Source organism: Physeter macrocephalus, chromosome 4 (assembly GCF_002837175.3).
Source record: "Physeter macrocephalus isolate SW-GA chromosome 4, ASM283717v5, whole genome shotgun sequence".
Classification (NCBI taxonomy): Eukaryota; Metazoa; Chordata; class Mammalia; order Artiodactyla; family Physeteridae; genus Physeter; species Physeter macrocephalus.
Window position 1 is genome coordinate 40,448,644 of NC_041217.1, and position 18,059 is coordinate 40,466,702.

An 18,059-nucleotide genomic window follows, 5' to 3' on the forward strand; every position below is an offset into this window, starting at 1 on the left:
CCTTCCCAGAGAGCCACTGATCTGCTTTCTGTCACTGTAGTTTAGTTTTCATTTTCCAGAATTTTATATAAATGGAATCCTACACACTCATACTCTTTTGTCTGACTTTTTTTTTTTTTTTTTTTTTCGGTACCCGGGCCTCTCGCTGCGGTGGCCTCTCCAGTTGCGGAGCACAGGCTCCGGACGCGCAGGCTCAGCGGCCACGGCTCATGGCCCCGCCGCTCCGCGGCATGTGGGATCTTCCCGGACCGGGGCACGAACCCGTATCCCCTGCATCGGCAGGCGGACTCTCAACCACTGCGCCACTAGGGAAGCCCTGTCTGACTTCTTTTACTCAACATAGTTACTTTGAGATTCATCCATGTTATTGAAAGCATCAATAATTAATTCCTTTTTGTTGCTGAGTAATATTCAGTTGTGTGGACGTATCATATTTTTTTTAATCCATTCACCTGCTGATGGACATTAGGTTGTCTCCAGGTTTTTGATGTTACAAATAAGACTGCTGTGGATATTCATGTACAAGTCTTTGTGGACATATACTTTCATTTTTCTTGGGTAAGTAATTAGGAGCGGGATAGTTTGAGTCATATGGTAGGTGGATGTTTACCTTTTCAAGAAGCTGCCTATTTTCCAAAGTGGTTGTACCATTTAACATTCCCCACCAGCAGTGTGTGAGAGCTGTCCTCTTTATTTTATTAAAAAAATTTTTTTTATTGAAGTATAGTTGATTTACAATGTTGTGTTAATTTCTGCTATACGGCAAAGTGACTCAGTTATACATATATATATTCCTTTTCATATTCTTTTCCCTTATGGTTTATCACAGGATACTGATGACAGTTCCCTGTGCTGTAACAGTAGGACCTTGTTGTTTATTCATCCTATATATAATATGTTGCATCTGCTAATCCCAAACTCCCAAACCTCCCCCGACCCGCGTCCCCCTTGGCAACCACAAGTCTGTTTTCTATGTCTGTGAGTCTGTTTCTGTTTAATAGATATGTTCCTTTGTGTCATATTTTAGATTCCACATATAAGTGATATCATATGGTATTTGTCTTTCTCTGTCTGACTTACTTCGCTTAGTATGATAATCTCTAGGTCCATCCATGTTGGAGAGCTGTCCTCTTTAAATTGACTGAAGAGCCCTTGTCTCCATCTTTTCCTCTTAGCTGATACAAGGTGCCTCCTTCTTTCTTCGGGGTACCTGGGAGCGAGATGACGATGGGATTTAGGGACCAGAAATGGAAACATGTATAGATGAATGGAAGGGTGGATGGATGTAATAGATAAATAAAGTTGTCTTGGTATCTCTTTTTTTCTCCATCTTTCTGTTTCTTTCTATCTGTTGTAGGCACTCAAGAAACAGGCAGAGGCCCAGATTATGTCACCCAATCAGATTATTGACACATCTCTTTTTGTGACTGAATGATTGATATTTTTCCTTCTCCCTTGCAGGTGCCCAGACACCATGCCACAACCCTGCAGAACTGACATTGCCAGGAAGTAGAAGACTTCCTTGTTTCCTCTGTCCCCCATCCTCACCATGTCTTCGACTCAGGGCAGTGGGGAACACTGGAAGTCACTGGAGTCTGTGGGCATCAGCCGCAAAGAGCTGGCCATGGCCGAAGCCCTGCAGATGGAGTATGATGCTCTGTCCCGGCTTCGGCACGACAAGGAGGAAAGCAGAGCCAAGCAGAACACAGACCCCTCTCTCATCAGCTGGGATGAGCCCGTCCTAGACTTCTACAGCAAGCCAGCGGGAAGGCGGAAGGACCTCAAGCTCTTACGTGGTCTTTCTGGCTCTGATCCTACCCTCAATTACAACTCGCTCTCCCCACAGGAAGGGCTGCCCAACCACTCTACCTCCCAGGGCTCCCAGCCTGGCCCAGATCCCTGGCCCAAAGGCTCCCTGGCCGGAGACTATCTCTACATTTTTGATGGCTCAGATGGGGGGCTCTCTTTGTCCCCAGGACCGGGGGACACAGATGACTCTTTTAAGAAACTGTCCCCACCTCCTCTGCCTCCCCGAGTCTCTATCTGGGACACTCCTCCCCTGCCTCCCAGAAAGGGGTACCCCTCATCCTCCAAGATCCCCCAGCCCGATGACATCAACACTTTTTCTTTGGTCGAACAACCTCCAGGCAAACTGCTGGGGCATCGGCTCCTAGAAGAGGAAGAGGAGCTGGGAGGTGGGGGTCCAGGGCGCCTACTGGGGTCCATGGACTACGACGGTATCAATGATGCCATTACACGGCTCAACTTGAAGTCGACCTATGATGCAGAGATGCTGCGGGACGCCACCAGGGGCTGGAAGGAGGGCCGGGGACTCCTGAACTTTGGCAAGGACACTCCTGGAAAGCCTGTGGCCCGCAGCAAGACCATGCCCCCTCAGGTGCCCCCCCGCACCTACACCTCCCGCTATGCCAACCGGAAAAATGGGACACCTGGCAAGAATCTCCAGATTTCTGCAGCTCCGGTGAGGACCTTATTGTGTTTCTCTGTCCCCTTTCCCCTTGTCATTCAGAAACAGAGTCCCTCTTTCTTCTTTGCTGTCCAAATCACAATCTGCTCCACACTCACCCCTTCAGTCCTCTCCTGCCCTCTGCTTCTGACATTGGGCCCCTGGGCCGTGGTCGGGGAAGGAAGAGGAACGCTGGTAGAGAAGGCTCCTTTTCAGGGCCAGTTTTGTGTATCTTGGCCAAATGGTCCTTCTCGGGGCAGGCGTTTGGGAATGCCCACTTCGTGATATAAGGACAGAACTGGGGTGAGGGGATACACTGTTGACCGCATGGCCGAATGGCCTTGTGCACTGGGGTGGGTTCCTTCTGCTCTCTGACTTTCTGCTCTGCCAAAAATGCTGCGTGGTGATGAGGTTCAGTCATGATACTTACCGACGTTTAGTGCTCACTAAGTCCCAGACCCTGGTCCAGACCCCTCAGCAACGCTGCCTGATGATCCGCAGTGGCGTAGCCCTGTTCTGTCTCATCCCAAAGCTCCATTGTTTTCACTCGCTCGCTGGCTCTCTCTCCCTCCCTTTGTCTCTCCCCCTCTGTCTCTCTCCTCCCTGTCCTCCGTGTGTGTGCGCACGCGCACATCTCTCTCTCGTTGTGATAAACTATACATACCGTAAAATTTACTGTCTTAACCAAGTGTAAGTATACAGTTCAGTGGCATTAAGTACATTCACACCGTTGTGCAATCCTCACCATCATCCACCTCTTTTCACCGTGAAAATGTTAAGAAAAAAGTATGCAGTATGACAGTAATTATTTCACTTTTATCAGTATATAGTATAAAATAGCAAACTATCTGCACGGAAGCATGGCGTAGGTTCCAGGGCAGCTTTGATCTTTTTCTGGTTTAAAAAGTGTCAGCAACATCTCCATGGGCGGGACCTGAAGCCTGCTTTGTGTTTTGCACTTGGAAACCCTGGCCCCATGGCCCCAGGGGAGTCGAGAGGCACCCCTGTGGCTGATGACTTCTGTCCGAACAGCTTTCCACCTCATTCCCTCCCTGTTTCCTCCTTAGCCGTTGTCTAAGGGACACTGGGGCTTTCCCACCTTGTGTCCCAGCAGTTGGGATCCTTCACAACTCTGGAAAAGCCACGTGGTCCTTCCTTCCTGTGCTTCGGCTAAGAGAGTCCCCCAGAGCAGAGGCAGCTCCTGGGTTAAGTCACAGCTCTAGAGCGCAGGGCTTTTTAAAGGCCTTGCTCTGAGAGGTGGGGCTGTTCCTGCTATTTATAGGGACAGGGAGATTCTGTTCTGCACAGCTGGGCCCTCTTGCGCAGCAGCGGCAGGCCACCCTGGTAGGTGGTCACCTCTGTGGCTCGCTCTCCTGCTTCCCCCCCAGCTCCCTCACCCTTCCCCCATCCCCTGTGTGTTATCAGAGTTCTGGGAGGGAGCTTGGTCCAGAGTCTCCTTGAAGAAGCTAGGGCAAAGCAAAAAGCCCTTGCCAGATCTTAGGGGGAAATGCGGCCTTGGTCTTCCCCACCCGAGCTTGGTGCAGGGGCTCATCCCACTGGGAGGGGGCGCCCCTCGGGCTCTCAACCCATACCACCGCCCCGCCTTCGCCGGGCTTCCAGCCGGAGGGACCCACCTTATCCCAGGCTTGTGGAGCCAGCTAAGGAGATGGTTGGCCTCAAATGCCAGCCTGGTACCCCTGCTGCCAGCTTCTACCCCGCAGATCCCCCCAGCCAGCACCGGGCGATGCCATCAGGGCCTGCCAGCAGGGCAAACGTAAGTGGCTTTTGTTTTCTTATGGAGCCAGCGAGTGGTACTGAAAGGCATGAAAATGGCCCTCAGTCACCACTCTGTTCTCTACCCTCCTTGCCTTCCCCTCTTCTCGCTGTCTCTCTGTCTCTGTCCGTCTCTGTCGCTCTCTCTATCGCTCTCACTTTTGTGGGTTAGTTGCTGACAGTGGTACTATTGTTTTGACTGGGACACAGGCATGAACTTGGCAGAGCCAGGGCCTCCCATGCCAACTGCCCCCACAGCTACCCTCCCCTCTCTGCACCCCCTCCATGCTCACCCAGGGGAGCAAGGCCAATGAGAGAGGGTCACTCAGAGGAAACAATCCGGATATTCAAATGAGGAGCTCAGTTGCTGCCATCTGCCCCAAGGGGCGGGAGGACAGGAGAATAGCCAGGGGGAGGCTGAGAGGTGAGGCGTGGCGTGTGTGCAGACTGGCTCCCCGGAAGTATCCGCCTTTACCGGATGCAGGCCGGCACTCCGTCAGAGCTCTCGCTTCATTACCTTGCGGTGGCCTCCCTGGTGGCTCTGGGCAGGCAGGCCGAAACCTGCCGTGCACCAGCTCCTCCTTCCTGCGGCTGTGCTGCAGGCCTTGTTCGAGGGCTGCTTTAGAGCTCCTCGTGGGTGACTGAAAACAGCTCTGTGGTGGGAGACAGTTTGAGGTCTTGTCTGTGAGAATCGCCACCAGCACACACATGTTCTTGGACAGGAAGTGGGGCCCAGGCAGGCTTCCTGACATTCCAGCTGTTGGGGACCAGAAGACTTGAGAGCCAGGAGGAGCTAAGCCTTCTGCCCGGTTCTTTCCTGCCCAAAAGCTGCTTTGACGCTTTCTTCCTCAAGTAGTACTTACTGGGAAGGCACGTGTGTCTGAGTCATTGCCTCCGTTCACGGTCTCTCGGTCTCTCTCTGAGTTGGGTCCCTGGGGCTTACTGTGGATGTTGAAGCTTTGCCCAGGGCTCAGCTTCCCTGGGGACTGTTTGGGAAACCCACTTTCTCTGGCCTCAGTGGTGGGACGGGGAGAAACAATGACCCAGTGACCCAAGGAGTGGAGCTGTCTGCTCAACTCCCCGCCATGCCCCTGGGAGCATCCCCCAGAAAGCCAGCCCCACGGCCCAGCGTGCCGGGAACCACCTGACCTGCAGGGTTGAGCTTATTAGACACTGGCCTCTCGGGAAGGAGGTTTGGCCACACTCATGTCCATCCCACCCAGGCTTCCAGACTCAGCTAAGGCGTCAAGTACTCTTTCAACTTGGCTCTTGGTCTGCCAGGACGGCAGATCAATATATTCCTGGATTTCCCACATTTTTTTTTTATGCCCCTTTCACTGGAAAGTCTTTACACCTAGAGTTTAAGAGTTTAGGCCTAGGAGCCTGCGGGAAGGGGATGGCATGAGGGAAAAGGCACTGAGTAAGTTGCTCTTCTCTTAAAGGTGGGCTCCCGGCCCCACGCCGTCGCCAATGGCCATGAGTTGTTTGAGGTCTCGGAGGAGAGAGATGAGGAAGTTGCCGCGTTCTGCCACATGCTGGATGTGTAAGAGTTAAAGACTGGGGGGTTGGGGAGGGTTGTGGGCGCTGGGGGAGGAGAGTCACCCCTTTCAGAAATTTCTAGGGAGGAAGAAGAGCCATATTTAATACATCTCAATTTACAACTATGGGATGCTTCCTACAACTATGGGATGCTTCCTGCAACCGGTATTTGCAGGCTTTTTAGAATCTTAGAAGTTTCACAGTTTGGACAAAATTCAGGAAACCTCTATCTAACAGTCAAATTGTTCCAATCACTTCAGGCTCAGTTGCCTTTAGGAACAAACACACCCCAGATGGAGATAAGAGTGTAATCTTATCTGGAGCTAAAAGAGAAAGGAAATGGAAAAATTTTCCATGGAAAGCTGTGTGGTTTTAAAACTATCCTTAATGTTCAACTCAGCTTGGGAAACATTTTGCAATGGTAACAGATGTATCCAGAACAGGGTTTCCCCCAGCCGCTCCCCCACTGCCCCCATCCTGGCCCACAGACCCACGGGCTGAGTGGGGACGGAGGGGTCCCTGGGCCTCAGGACGGGAGGTCCCAGCAGGCCTCTTGTTGACCATTCTCTTCTGAAGGCACAGCGACGGTCCTTCTCCCTCTCTTCCTGCACAGCCTCCGATCTGGCTCTGATGTCCAAGACTACTCCCTCACTGGGTATGTCTGGAGCACTGTCACCCCAAGCCCGGAGCACCTCGGGGATGAGGTTAACCTGAAGGTGACCGTGTTGTGTGACAGCCTGCGGGAGCCACTCACTTTTACCTGCAACTGTAAGTTAGTGGGGAGTCGGTGTGAGCATCCCTAAAGGTGGGGCAGGGCTGACGGTGTTTTGACTATGTGGGGTCTTTTGCCGTTGATTCCCAACCCCAAACTGTGTGTTTGCCTGCTCTATCTGGTTGTTGATGGCTCTAGGGGACGGGGTCCGGATGAGCCCCGCCTGCCCCAGTGCCCCCCCTCATTGCTTCCCCTGCCTCACCCCTTGCAGGTTCCTCCACTGTAGACTTGCTCATCTACCAGACCCTGTGCTATACCCATGATGAACTGAGGGGTGTCGATGTGGGTGACTTCGTGCTAAAGCCCTGTGGGCTGGAGGAATTCCTGCAGAAGTGAGTGCACTGGTGGGGACAAGCGGGCAGGAAGTGGCACCTGCCTTCTAGGTAGTAGGATTATGAGGGGGCTTCACCGGGGTGGTGCTGGGCTCCAGGCCTGGGGCTGGCAGCTCCCTGCCAATCCCACAGTCAGGACTCCTGCTTTCTGGGCATACTGTCAGCCACGTTGTACTTTCCCCAGGAGCTCGGTCTTCCAGCGGGGTTTGGCTGGCTTCCTGAGCCAAATCTGCTGTGGAAAGAGCTTGGAACTGGGATTAGGCAAAGACTAAGTCGTATCTGCTTGCAGACTTCTGCGTGTGGAAGGGATGTGTGTATGGGGGCGGGGAAACTGTGTGGGGTAGCTTCTCCCGCCCTAGATTATGTGTGGGGTCTTTATGGCCGAGGGCAGGAGGAGGGCTGGGCAGAAGCGCCCTGTGGAACTAGCGGTAAAAATCACAGTTGCTCTCTCCTCCCCCTTCCCCTGCCGACAAGCCTTTCCCCCCCCGCTGGCATGTGCAGCTGGTTATCCTCCCTACCAGAGGCTCGCCTCCAGCTCCTCTACATCCAGTGCCCTCTGCAGGGAGCAGCCTACCTGGAAAGTCTGATGTGGACCCGTGGCAGCAATCTCCTTTCCACTGCCCTGGGACTCTGGGGTGCTGGGGTGGTGGGAAGGGGGGTTGTACCCCTCAGGTGGCACAGCTGCGAGGCAGGCTGTAGAGTCAGCCAGAGGGCAGCGGATAAGGAAATAAAGAGAGCCGCTTTCCTCCCTAAGCTTCCAGTTGCCTACTGCCCACTACTGCTGGCCACTTGGTGAAGCAGATCTTGGGAGTGGGGAAGGAGAGGCCGGTATCTCAGGTCTGAGGAGTGTGCGATGAGGGCCACCACTTGCTCTTTCTCTTATATGCAGGTCTAGATGCAAGGATGGTTGATCTATGGCTAGAGCAGTTCTTGGCTGGTTTCTTTAACCTTAGGGATATTGTGGGCCCTTCCTGGCCTCTGTGCCCTCAACTGGAAAACTGAGAGAAAAGAAGGGGGCAGGGCCCTACGTGGCACAACACCAGGGAGCACAGTTCAAATGTGTATCGCTCTCCCCTAGAGGAATAGAAGGGGCCCCAGATTCAGGGGCTCCTGGCGAAGGTCACATCAACACAGCTGGTTTGGGTTCCAGCTGCCACTTGCTAGTTGTGGAGCTCTGACCCTCAGCTGCTTCTGTAAAATGTAGCAAGGGTTAAATATGAGAATGACCCAATGAGCAATCAGTAAATATTCCCAGGGAAGGACCAGTCCAAAGAGAGGATGCGGATTAGATGGATACTGTCATTTCCCTTGCAGCCCCCTAGTCCTTGAGCCCCCAAGTCCAGAGGTGGTAGATAAGCCGTCAGCTCCTGACATCTTGCCAAGACCCAGGTGGAGTGTTCCAGGCGAGGTGGAGAAGGATTGTTGGTCCTAGGGTCATGCCTCTCCCGCTCTAACTTGAATGCACACAGAGGAAGGCCTTCCACAGAGAAGGTCAAGCAAGTCCCCGGGGGACCTGTGTCCATCACTCTTGGTCCAGGAGCCCCCTCCTCCGCCAAGGCTCTTCTCTTCCCTCCCACACAACAGAAAAGCCCAGACCCCTGAGCACAAGATAGCTGCCTTGGGTGGGGGTGGAAAGGACCCTCTGGGGGTTCCAGAAAGCTGCTAGCTCCCAAGGAGGCCCTGCGTTTCCTACCCTTGCTTAGAAAAGGGGCTGACGTTGAGGGGGAGTGGCGGGTCCAGGATGCAGGCTGCTCTCAGATAAGAACCTTGAGACAGTCCCCGGGGAGGGTTGGGTTTCCTGCCACCTCCCCCACCCCCCGACGCACTCTTCCTTCCTCCCGGGGCACTCCCACCAGCCCCACCCCACAGCCCAGCCTCTCCCACCCCCAGGTTTTGGCTGCAGCTCAGTCTTAGCAGGTTGGGGTCTAAATCAGAGGCTTGGCGCCTCCGGATGTGGAAAACCCACTTACGTCCTAGCTGGACTGGACTGGCCTCCGGCCCAGGCACCTCTGTCGGCTTCTGCACGGAGCCCTATGCTTTGCTCCTTTCCTCTCCATTTCTGGCCTAGATTCCCAGCTCTGCTGAGGAAGGAAGTCCCTTTCCGGCTTCTGTTACCCAGCTGCTGGGACATGGCCCAGGCCTGCAGTGCTGGCCTGCAGGTGGGACTCAGCCTGCCCCTTCTCCTCGGCTTCCTTTCTGACTAAGGTGTGATCTGGAGGGAGAAAGGGGCTGGATCACCTAGGGACCCCCTAAGCCCCCTTCTCTGAAACTTGTGGGGGGGCGCGGGGGGGGGTCTCGCCTAAGCAGTGGGAATAGCATGCTGGTAGTCTGTAGAGATTTACATTGTTATTCACAATCGCAGGACCCGCAGAGGGAGGTGAGAAGCAGACCTTTGATGGGTTGGGGATAACAGACCAGGAATCTTGGTGGGTTTGGCTGGTTGGTCTCAGCACCTAGTTGGTAGCGGTGGGGGATGTGAGACTTAGGGTCACAGTGTTGGGGGGATAGCGTCACCCACTGAGCTCCACACCCGAGCCTGAGCACAGGCTGGCTTCTGTTGTGTCCTGTGTACCCAAGCCAAGAGGATGGGGTTTAAACACTGCCCCTGAGAAATCTCTCTGTTCCCCACTCCCTCCAGAAGTTCCCACCCCTAGAGTGAACCAGTGATAATGGTAATAAATACCTAGGAAAGTCATTGTTTGTACAGATCAAGGGTTAAATGTTAATAGGTGGCATTTCTTTAGACAGACCTCTGTTTCTTTCCCCAAGCTCTACCATGACATCTCCCAAGAGCTAAGGTGGGGGTACATCACAGGTATACTCCCCCTTCACCTTTCCTCCCCCTTCCTCCTGTTTCTCTCTCCCTGAGGCTAAGGTATGCATTTCCCTTGAAAGTCCCAGTGAGTCCCCAGAATGCTAATGGCCTTGTCCCCCTGTCCCACCAGCAAGCACGCCCTGGGCAGCCACGAGTATATTCAATACTGTCGAAAGTTTGACATCGACATTCGGCTACAGCTGATGGAGCAGAAAGCTGTACGCAGTGACCTGGCCCGGACGGTTCGTGTGTGGTGGGGAGGCGGATGGCTGCATAGGGACGGGAGGTAGTGGGCAGAGGGTGATATGGAATACATTGGGTGGACGTGGGGTAGTAGCACGGCGCTGTGATACAGGCACCACCCTTCTCTGAATAGGGCACTTCTTACACAGGTGAATGATGACCAGAGCCCCTCCACCTTGAACTACCTCATCCATCTGCAAGAGAGGCCAGTCAAGCAGACCATCAGCAGGTGAGAGTGGGTACCATCTTGGATGTGGCCCAAGCAGGAACCATGAGGGGACCCTAGCAGATACCCTTGCTTGCCTTTATGCCAGGGCCAGGGGTTCTTGCAGGTGTTGGGGATGGGGCCCAAGAGTCTTAGAGGAGAAGATCCCCACTTCGGGGTATGTTACATCTCTTCCCTCTAGTACTTTGCCACATTCTCCAGGTAAAAGGTGGCCAACTAGAAAGGACTTGCCGGCCTTCAGTCTTCATGGGACATAAGGGGAGAGTGGGAACCCCTTTAAACCAGAGTCTGATTCCTGAGCTGCGGAGAAAGAGGGAGAGGATGGGTCTTCCAGTACACTGGGTCTGTTCTGACATCTTCTATGACCTTTCCCTGTCCCCAACTCCCCAGGCAGGCCCTGAGTCTTCTGTTTGACACTTACCACAATGAGGTGGATGCCTTCCTGTTGGCTGATGTGAGTACAAATTCTGGGGCTGGCCCAGCTGCCCAAAGCTCCTCCCTTCCTCTCCTCCAGTCCTCCTGGGATCAGTTAACACTAAAGGGATCTGGAGTAGATACTGAAAATCTATTAGCAGAGCACTTTTTTTCATTCCCCTAGCACATGGGCAAACCAAGACTGCCAGCTCTTGGGCAGCTGGCAAGTGTGTATAGAAGGGTTCTGCTCCTCTGTAGAAGTAGGTCAGGAACCGTGCCCTGATCCTATCTCTGGAGTAGGGCATCTTCAAAGCTAAGGGACATAGAGTTGTCGCCCTGCTGCTGAACTTGAACGTGCACTGGAGTATGCATCCTGTGAGCAAGGCCCAGGAACCTCTGATTTGAGAGGTTCTGATGTGCTGGTGTCACAGGTGGAAAACCGTCACGAGGTGGAGGGTCCCAAAGGTCGGGAAGGGCCAGGACTCTCCTTGCTTGGATTCACATGGAGTTTTAAGCCTCAAAACCATGAGAATAAACATTTGCTCCACGTGTCGTGAAGGTGAAGAAAATCAGACAGTGATCTTCAAAAACAATCCCTGTCTCACTGATCCTGTTATAGTGGTCATTCTTTTGGGAGAGTTCAGCTTTGTATCGAGCTCAGCCCTCCACCGACTACCAGAATCCCTTCTCTAGCAGCCTCTGCTTGAAAATTTACTGTGATAAAAGGGGAGTTCTCTGAACACCTTTTTTTTGGCACTAGTCTGGCCCTCTGTTAATGGCTACTGTGGACGGAGAAGCATAAGAATTGTCTTAGCCTTCAGGGAGCTTGTGTTCCTGCCAGAAAAATGGAATAGTAACGTAAAGCTATTAGTAGACAGAACAGGTTGGTAATGAGTTAATCAGGGGCTCTTGGACAGTGATAGAGAGGGGGACTGTCCAGGGAAGGCTTTGGGAAGGAGGGTGGAGTTTAGCTGGTCCGTGATTTGCATTTACTTAGGTAATCAGGGTAGGACAGGTAAGGGGATTCCAAATGAGAAAACTGCAGGAGCCGAAGTGCAGAGGGCAGGGCATGGCCATGGTCTGAGATGAGACCTATCTGGACGTTCTTGACAGTAGTAGGAGAAATAAGGCTGCGTGGGCAAGTGGGCCCTCAGTGTGATCTCTTTGGTCTCACTGCTAGTCCCCGTGGATTGATTTTATGAAAACTGCATGTCTCTGGGGGAGACCCTGCATGTGTTTGTATAGTATAAGCAGACTAGCGGACAGAGGGAGGCTGGGGATAAGAGGAGGTTCAGGCAGGATGGCTGAAAGTACTGGGGAGCCTGGGCTTGGCTCCTTTAATTCAGCAGGAGCTGTGTGTGGTTCACTAATGCGGGATGTTTGAAAATAAAGCACGGATTCCACTGGTGACTCCTGAGGGTCATGAGCCGCTACTTCTCCCCGCCCATTCCTTCAACACTGTGGGTGCTGGAGGCCGAGTGCTAGCCTGCCAGCCTCACTGTGCCGCCTCCCACAGGGGGACTTTCCACTGAAGGCCGACAGGGTGGTCCAGTCCGTCAAGGCCATCTGCAACGCCCTAGCCGCTGTGGAAACCCCGGAGATCACCAGCGCTCTCAACCAGCTGCCCCCCTGCCCTTCCCGAATGAAGCCTAAAATTCAGAAGGTAATGGGGCCCAGAGCACTGGCGTGGGGAAGGAGGAGAGGAATATTCCCCGGAAACTAGGTGACTAGGTGTCCACTTACTACAAGGCTCTTCTCTCAACCTCCATCTTTTATGTTTGAACATTTAGTCACAGAGTTTTTGGGAAATGGATGCCAAGTCTGTCACCTCTTCCTGAGGATGAGAGTGGGCTAGGATCTGCCCCTGGGACTGCTTGCCGGGATCCCAGGCCAGCAAAGGCTTTGTTCACAGTCACTGAGGCACTGCTGGCAGTTTCTGTACCCATCAGGGTGCAAGACCAAAATCTGCCCCGAGCCGGGGATTTGGGACTCCTCAGTGGGGGCTGTGTGCTGTGCAGACGGGGCCCGCCAGCACGATAGGTGCTGTGATCTGTAGTGGGGTAGCCTGAGGGCTGGCATGTTTCATTTGGGTGGACACGATGATTTTATCCTTGGTCTGGTTCACTGTCCCATCACACGAATCTGGCACAAACTGTTACTCTATCCTCCCTGGGGAACCTCTACTCCTCAAATTTCGGTCCAGTCTGGTCCAGATGAGCACAGCTGTGAAAAGCCCTTCTTCCAGCTGTGACGGAAAAGGCCATGGCCCTGAAGCTCCCCTCCCTCTCCTTTTTCCCCAATAGGATCCCACCGTCTTGGCTGTGAGGGAAAACCGAGGTAAGGGAGCTGCTCTCTTCATCCAGAAGGGGCAGCTGAAAACTGCAGTCTCTGCCCAGATTCCTTTTTCTCCCTGGCCCCCTTGATTTATGGGTCCAGGTCTGCCTCTGTGTGTGTATGTGTGTGTGTGTTTTCCTATATGAGGCGTGGACGCAGCTGGAGAGCACATTTCTTTCCACAAAATGTTTTCTAGTTATTTTTACTAGTGATTCCTGTGGCGTCCCTGGGAGGTGGTGATGAGGTGGTATAAGTGTGACGGCAGGCGTGGTAGGGCAGAGTTAGCCCTGGGTTCCGGATGGAAAAACTTTCACTTGGGTAGGTTGTGAGCTCATAACCCCTGTGTTTCCAACTTTGAAGGGGCCTGGGGAGATGGCGATAAAGAATTTTTCCCTAGGATTCCCCCTTAAGTCTTTCAAGCAGAATGTTGCCCTACAGAGCTCATATCTCTAGGATTCTTGGTCAGTGATTCCCAATGTTTCAGATTTCGTGGACCAAAAAGCATTATTTTGGGGACCAACAGAGAATTATCAGTTTTTATTTTACTAAAGCAATGACTTCTTTTAAGTAACTGGTAACTATTATTCCCACTACTTCCTAAAAGAAAGGACATTTTACACTAAATAAGCGATACGTAAAAATAAGGACAATGTTTAAAATTGAGTATCTGTCATTTTATGAGACGCTCATGACATGCTCCTGCTTTTTCCTCATTTCATCACAGATGGGTGACTGGCATTTGGGGACTACTGTCCTAGGGTATCCCATCTTAGCCAGTGCCATGACAATAAGATGGGGCTTGTTGAAGCCTCACTATTCTTCCTTCTGTCCCCTTCCTTTCACAGAGAAGGTGGTGGAAGCCCTGACAGCTGCCATCTTGGACCTGGTGGAGCTGTACTGCAACACGTTCAATGCAGACTTCCAGACAGCCGTGCACGGGAGCCGCAAGCATGATCTGGTCCAGGAGGCCTGCCATTTTTCTGGGCCCCTGGCCTTTACGGTCTATGCCACCCACCGCATCCCCATCATCTGGGCTACCAGGTGAGCACCGGGCCGAATGGCCTATAGGGAGCAAGCTGAGTTAGACTTCAGATGGCTTTTTCTGTCTGCATGTGACCCCACTGTCCTAAATTTAGGATCTGTGGCATTATGGTGCACTGGGGCTGAGGGGATGAGCCCACTGAGAGGGAGACAGATGCGGGCTGAGACATCCCAGAGGAGAGAGAAAAGGCAGCAGTGGTCAGATCTTGTCACTCCCTCTCAGTGATGGCTGCTTAGGCATCCCTGCCCCCTCCCACCCAAGGCCAGCTGATGGAGATGCTGCTGCGACAGATGGCCGCTTCCCAGATCTGAGTGCACGCCTCATGGCCAATGACTGCACTCCCCTGCAGATGTACAATGGGAGGGGGCGGGGAGGTGGGAGATGACCCTTTGTCTGGAGTTCCCTAGGCCTGCGAGGGTGGGTGGAGGAGGACGTTAACTTGGTAATCCTGAGCTCCTCTCAGGGTCCCCCAGCATCCCAGGCCTGGGGGAATAGGCCTTTGGCTCCACCCGACCCCCACCCCCACCCCCGCCCCTCTCTTCCCCGACCCCCTCCCCCTCCCTTCCCCTTCTCTCTTTGTTCCTCACTTAATGTATTCCTCTGGGCGATTGGCGGAGAACAAAGGAGGCAGCCTGGGAAACCAGGGCCTTCTCTGACCTCTTCTGTCAGGCACCTGTCACGAGCCGCAGGGACTCCCATGTGTTGGCATTCATTTCAGCATATGTCGTTTTTCATCCCCCACGCTTCTCACCTGCGCATGCGCATGTGCGCAGGCGCGCCCCCGGACACCCCATGGGCCGGAGCTGGTTCTAAGGAGGAGGCTGCATGGCTGCTTCCCAAAAAAGAAGGGAGAAAAACCAAGGGCTCAGCATGGAACCTGAAACTGGCCAGACAGATCCAGATCGAGTTGCTTTTCCCGGAGCACACTTCCGCAAATCCGATTTGGCTGTCCTGTCCCTTGACCCCATGTTCCAGTCCCACAGATCAAGAGTTTTACAGGGGAAATGGAGCTTGGCATAGCTCGGGTGACTGAGATGAGGTCTGGGAGCTGAGTGTCCTGACCTACGCCCTTTCTCTTGTAGCTATGAAGAGTTCTACCTCTCCTGCTCCCTCAGCCATGGCGGCAAGGAGCTGTGCAGCCCCCTGCGGACCCGAAGGGTTCACTTCTCCAAGTACCTCTTCCACCTCATCATCTGGGACCAGCAGTAAGACCTCCCGCCAGGCTCCAGTGGCCACTGCAGACCCTCTCAGCCTCCTGAATGCCCAGATTAAAACCAGGCTCTGTCACGAACCCTAACCAAACAAGCCCTTCAGACTCTTGAGACTCCACTTCCCTCACTCTTAAATGGGGACAGGTGTAATTTCTACCTCTCAAGTTGTTAAGAGTTTCCAATGAGAAGTATCCATAAAGGCTTGTTGTAAACCATGAAGGACCCTATAAACATTAGTTTTAATAATAATTCATTGTTTTGATCTTGTCTCCCTTAAAACGTTTAACTAGTCTGAGGGAGTCTCATCTTCTCCCTTCTTCCTAAAGTTCCCATGGAAGAGGGAGACGGGACCATGCTTTCTCCCTTATAGATCTGGAAGGGCAGGCTGCCTAGAGGGAAGACTAATGGGCTTAGAGTTATAGGAATAAGGCTCTATTTCTAGCTCTGTCTCTAGTTGTATGTTCTCTCTGGCCTCTTCGGGCCTTAGTTTCTCAGACTGTAAAATGGGGACATTTGTTTAACTCAGAGGCAGTTGTGGCACTGAAATGAGGTAAGACAGGTTATAAATATAAACATGAAAACACAAGCACAAGATAGTGTTAACCACCATTTATTAACAGTAATCTGCTGTCCGGAAGGTAGGCATCAGCGAAGCAAAGCAGGAAGGAAATGGAGGCCAGGGTGCCTCGATGGTGACATTGCAGAAGTTTGTGTGCCTTGTGCCTTTTCTGTGCTGCTCCATCCTCCCTCCAGACAGTCAGGAAGCACCTTGTTTGCTCCCCGCAGCTTCACTTTCCCAGACTGACTTATCTCTGAGTCCTTATGTGCAGAGCAGAACTGCAAATTCAGTATTTGGAGTGCAGATTAAAGAGATTGAGGAGGGTCCTTGGGGAGGCCAAGGATACCAAAATAGGTGGATGGAGAGTCTGTGGAAATCCTGGGAGAGGTGGGCCATTTTACAGACGGCCAACGGGAGAGGCAGACCTTTTCTCCTGTCTTCACATGTTTATGATTCTTAGAGCAATAAAGGTATAAATAAAGCCCTTTAATTAAACAATCGCCAGAGCAGGAGAGACTCTTTGGAGGCTGAGGATGGCTGCATTAAACGGCTCCCGAATTTCACCATCCCCTTGGGATTCCCTGGCCTCAATTACTACGTGCTTTACAGCGCTCCAGCCCAGGCAGACCTCACGATGAGCCTCAGACCCTTTCCCCACGGAGTATCAGAGGTGTGGAGGAGCAGCCCAGCATGTCCCACCTCAAGCTGCCTGCTCTGTGGTCTCATTCTACTCCGTGTCTGAATCTCTGCCTCAAATCCCATAGGGCTGCTATCCTTCCTAGAGCCTTGTGGAGGGTGTCATGTCAGCGCTGCCCCTCCAGCTGCCCCGTGGCACCTTCATGATCAAGACCAAGGCATGTGGGAGGAGGCAGTACAGTGTAGGCTTTTGGGCACCATCATCCTCTCCTTCTCACCGTAGGTGCAACCTTGGGCAGGTCATTCAACCCAAAATGGACATGGTAATAGGGCCTAGCCTATAGGGTTGTTTGAGAGCAGTTGAGACATTGCAAGTAAAGTGCTTGGCACAATACCTAGTACATGATAAATGCTTTCTTCTTTATCATCTTTGTTGTGTTCTGAGCTCTCTCAATTCTGGTTTCTCTGTTCCAAGTGACTGACACAGTGACTGACACATGGGGATGTTTGTGCATGAAAGTACTAAATGTATATAGCTCCGTTCCAGTTCAGTAACCACAGTGTCACATAGCAAAAAGCACCCAGTATATGCACACATCACACAGGTGAAGCCATGTCCCCCTTTTCACTGATGAGGAAGCTGAGGCACAGAGGTGTGAGTAGTTGCCCAAGGTTGTGAGAAGAACCAGGACTGGAACCGGCGCATCCCAGGAACGCTGCCTGGAGGAGTCAGCCCCTGTGATGCGCTGTTGAGGAATGGGTTGCAGAAGGGAGGAAGTTCAGGGCTACAGCTAACCTACTGGTGGTCCTGACTGACCCCAGGTGAAGGTCCATGGGGGAGGTTTTAGAATACCAGATATACCCAAGGGCTGAGGAGAAGGGGCCCTTGGTTGGTTCTAGGCATTATGGTTTCAGCTAGAAAGGTTCCTCACTCTCTTTTTCTCTGGATGCCCAGCTGGAAGCCTCTTCTTGGGTGAAAAGAAAGGGATCAGGACCAGCTCCGTCTGTGGGGTCAGCTGATTGTCTCCCTCACTGTAGCAGCATGGGGTCAGCTAACTCTCAAAATAGGCCCAGCAGCCTCGCTCTGCCACGCTAGCCAAGCCCTGGCCTGGCATGTACGCTGGCTGCTGGCGGGGTCCTAATTATAGCTGTGGGCCCCCATGGTAGAGGCAGCTGGGACAGAGCAGGACCCTGCCAGTCTGGCGGGAAGGAGGGAGTGCCTCACTCACGTGGAGATTCCCCTGGAGGAGTGAGGGGGCAGCGGTGGAGGGAGGCTGCTTGATCATGAAACTGCTAATGTTGGGGGTGGCCGCCCTGCCTCTGTGCCCTCTGGCATAAAAGCCGCTGGGCCCTGGGCTGGCCAGAAGGGTGTGACGGTATGGACTTTGGCCCAGGGACAGCTTCCCCGAAAGGTAATGTGGGCCCTTCCTCTTCCCACAGCTCCCCTCCCCTCTCCACCCACCCCACCCCAGGTCCTTATCCTGAACTTGGAGGGAGTGGCCGCGTGTGATCCAGGCGTGGGAGCACGGGAGAGACCATCTGGGCTTGGGTACTGGCAAGGGCTTCGGTGTCAGTTCTTTGGGCCCCGCCAGTTTGCTTTCTCACCACCCAGGGCCTTGGAGGAGCCCCTTCTTTTTATCCCTTTGGCTTTGAAAATGTTTTCGGGGTGAGAACAAACTATTTGTGTCCAGTGGGT

The 18,059-nt window shown here is 53.1% G+C and overlaps 1 protein-coding gene across 13 annotated transcripts in view; it reads left to right on the forward strand.

Annotated features, from left to right (window-relative positions):
* Window positions 1-18,059, forward strand: part of PIK3C2B (phosphatidylinositol-4-phosphate 3-kinase catalytic subunit type 2 beta) — a 60,505-nt gene that overhangs the window by 18,544 nt on the left and 23,902 nt on the right. For 11 of the 13 annotated variants that reach the window (XM_055084143.1, XM_028488552.2, XM_028488541.2 and 8 more), the window contains exons 2-12: window positions 1,462-2,482; window positions 5,683-5,783; window positions 6,393-6,547; window positions 6,763-6,883; window positions 9,829-9,940; window positions 10,091-10,170; window positions 10,558-10,621; window positions 12,098-12,244; window positions 12,885-12,918; window positions 13,761-13,956; window positions 15,040-15,162. In XM_055084143.1, coding sequence (XP_054940118.1) covers window positions 1,550-2,482; window positions 5,683-5,783; window positions 6,393-6,547; window positions 6,763-6,883; window positions 9,829-9,940; window positions 10,091-10,170; window positions 10,558-10,621; window positions 12,098-12,244; window positions 12,885-12,918; window positions 13,761-13,956; window positions 15,040-15,162 — 2,066 coding nt within the window. In that variant the 5' untranslated portion in view covers window positions 1,462-1,549. Of the gene's footprint in view, window positions 1-1,461; window positions 2,483-3,774; window positions 4,242-5,682; window positions 5,784-6,355; window positions 6,548-6,762; window positions 6,884-9,828; window positions 9,941-10,090; window positions 10,171-10,557; window positions 10,622-12,097; window positions 12,245-12,884; window positions 12,919-13,760; window positions 13,957-15,039; window positions 15,163-18,059 lie in introns of those variants that run through there. The other 2 variants (XM_028488551.2, XM_028488550.2) reach the window with 2 other exon arrangements.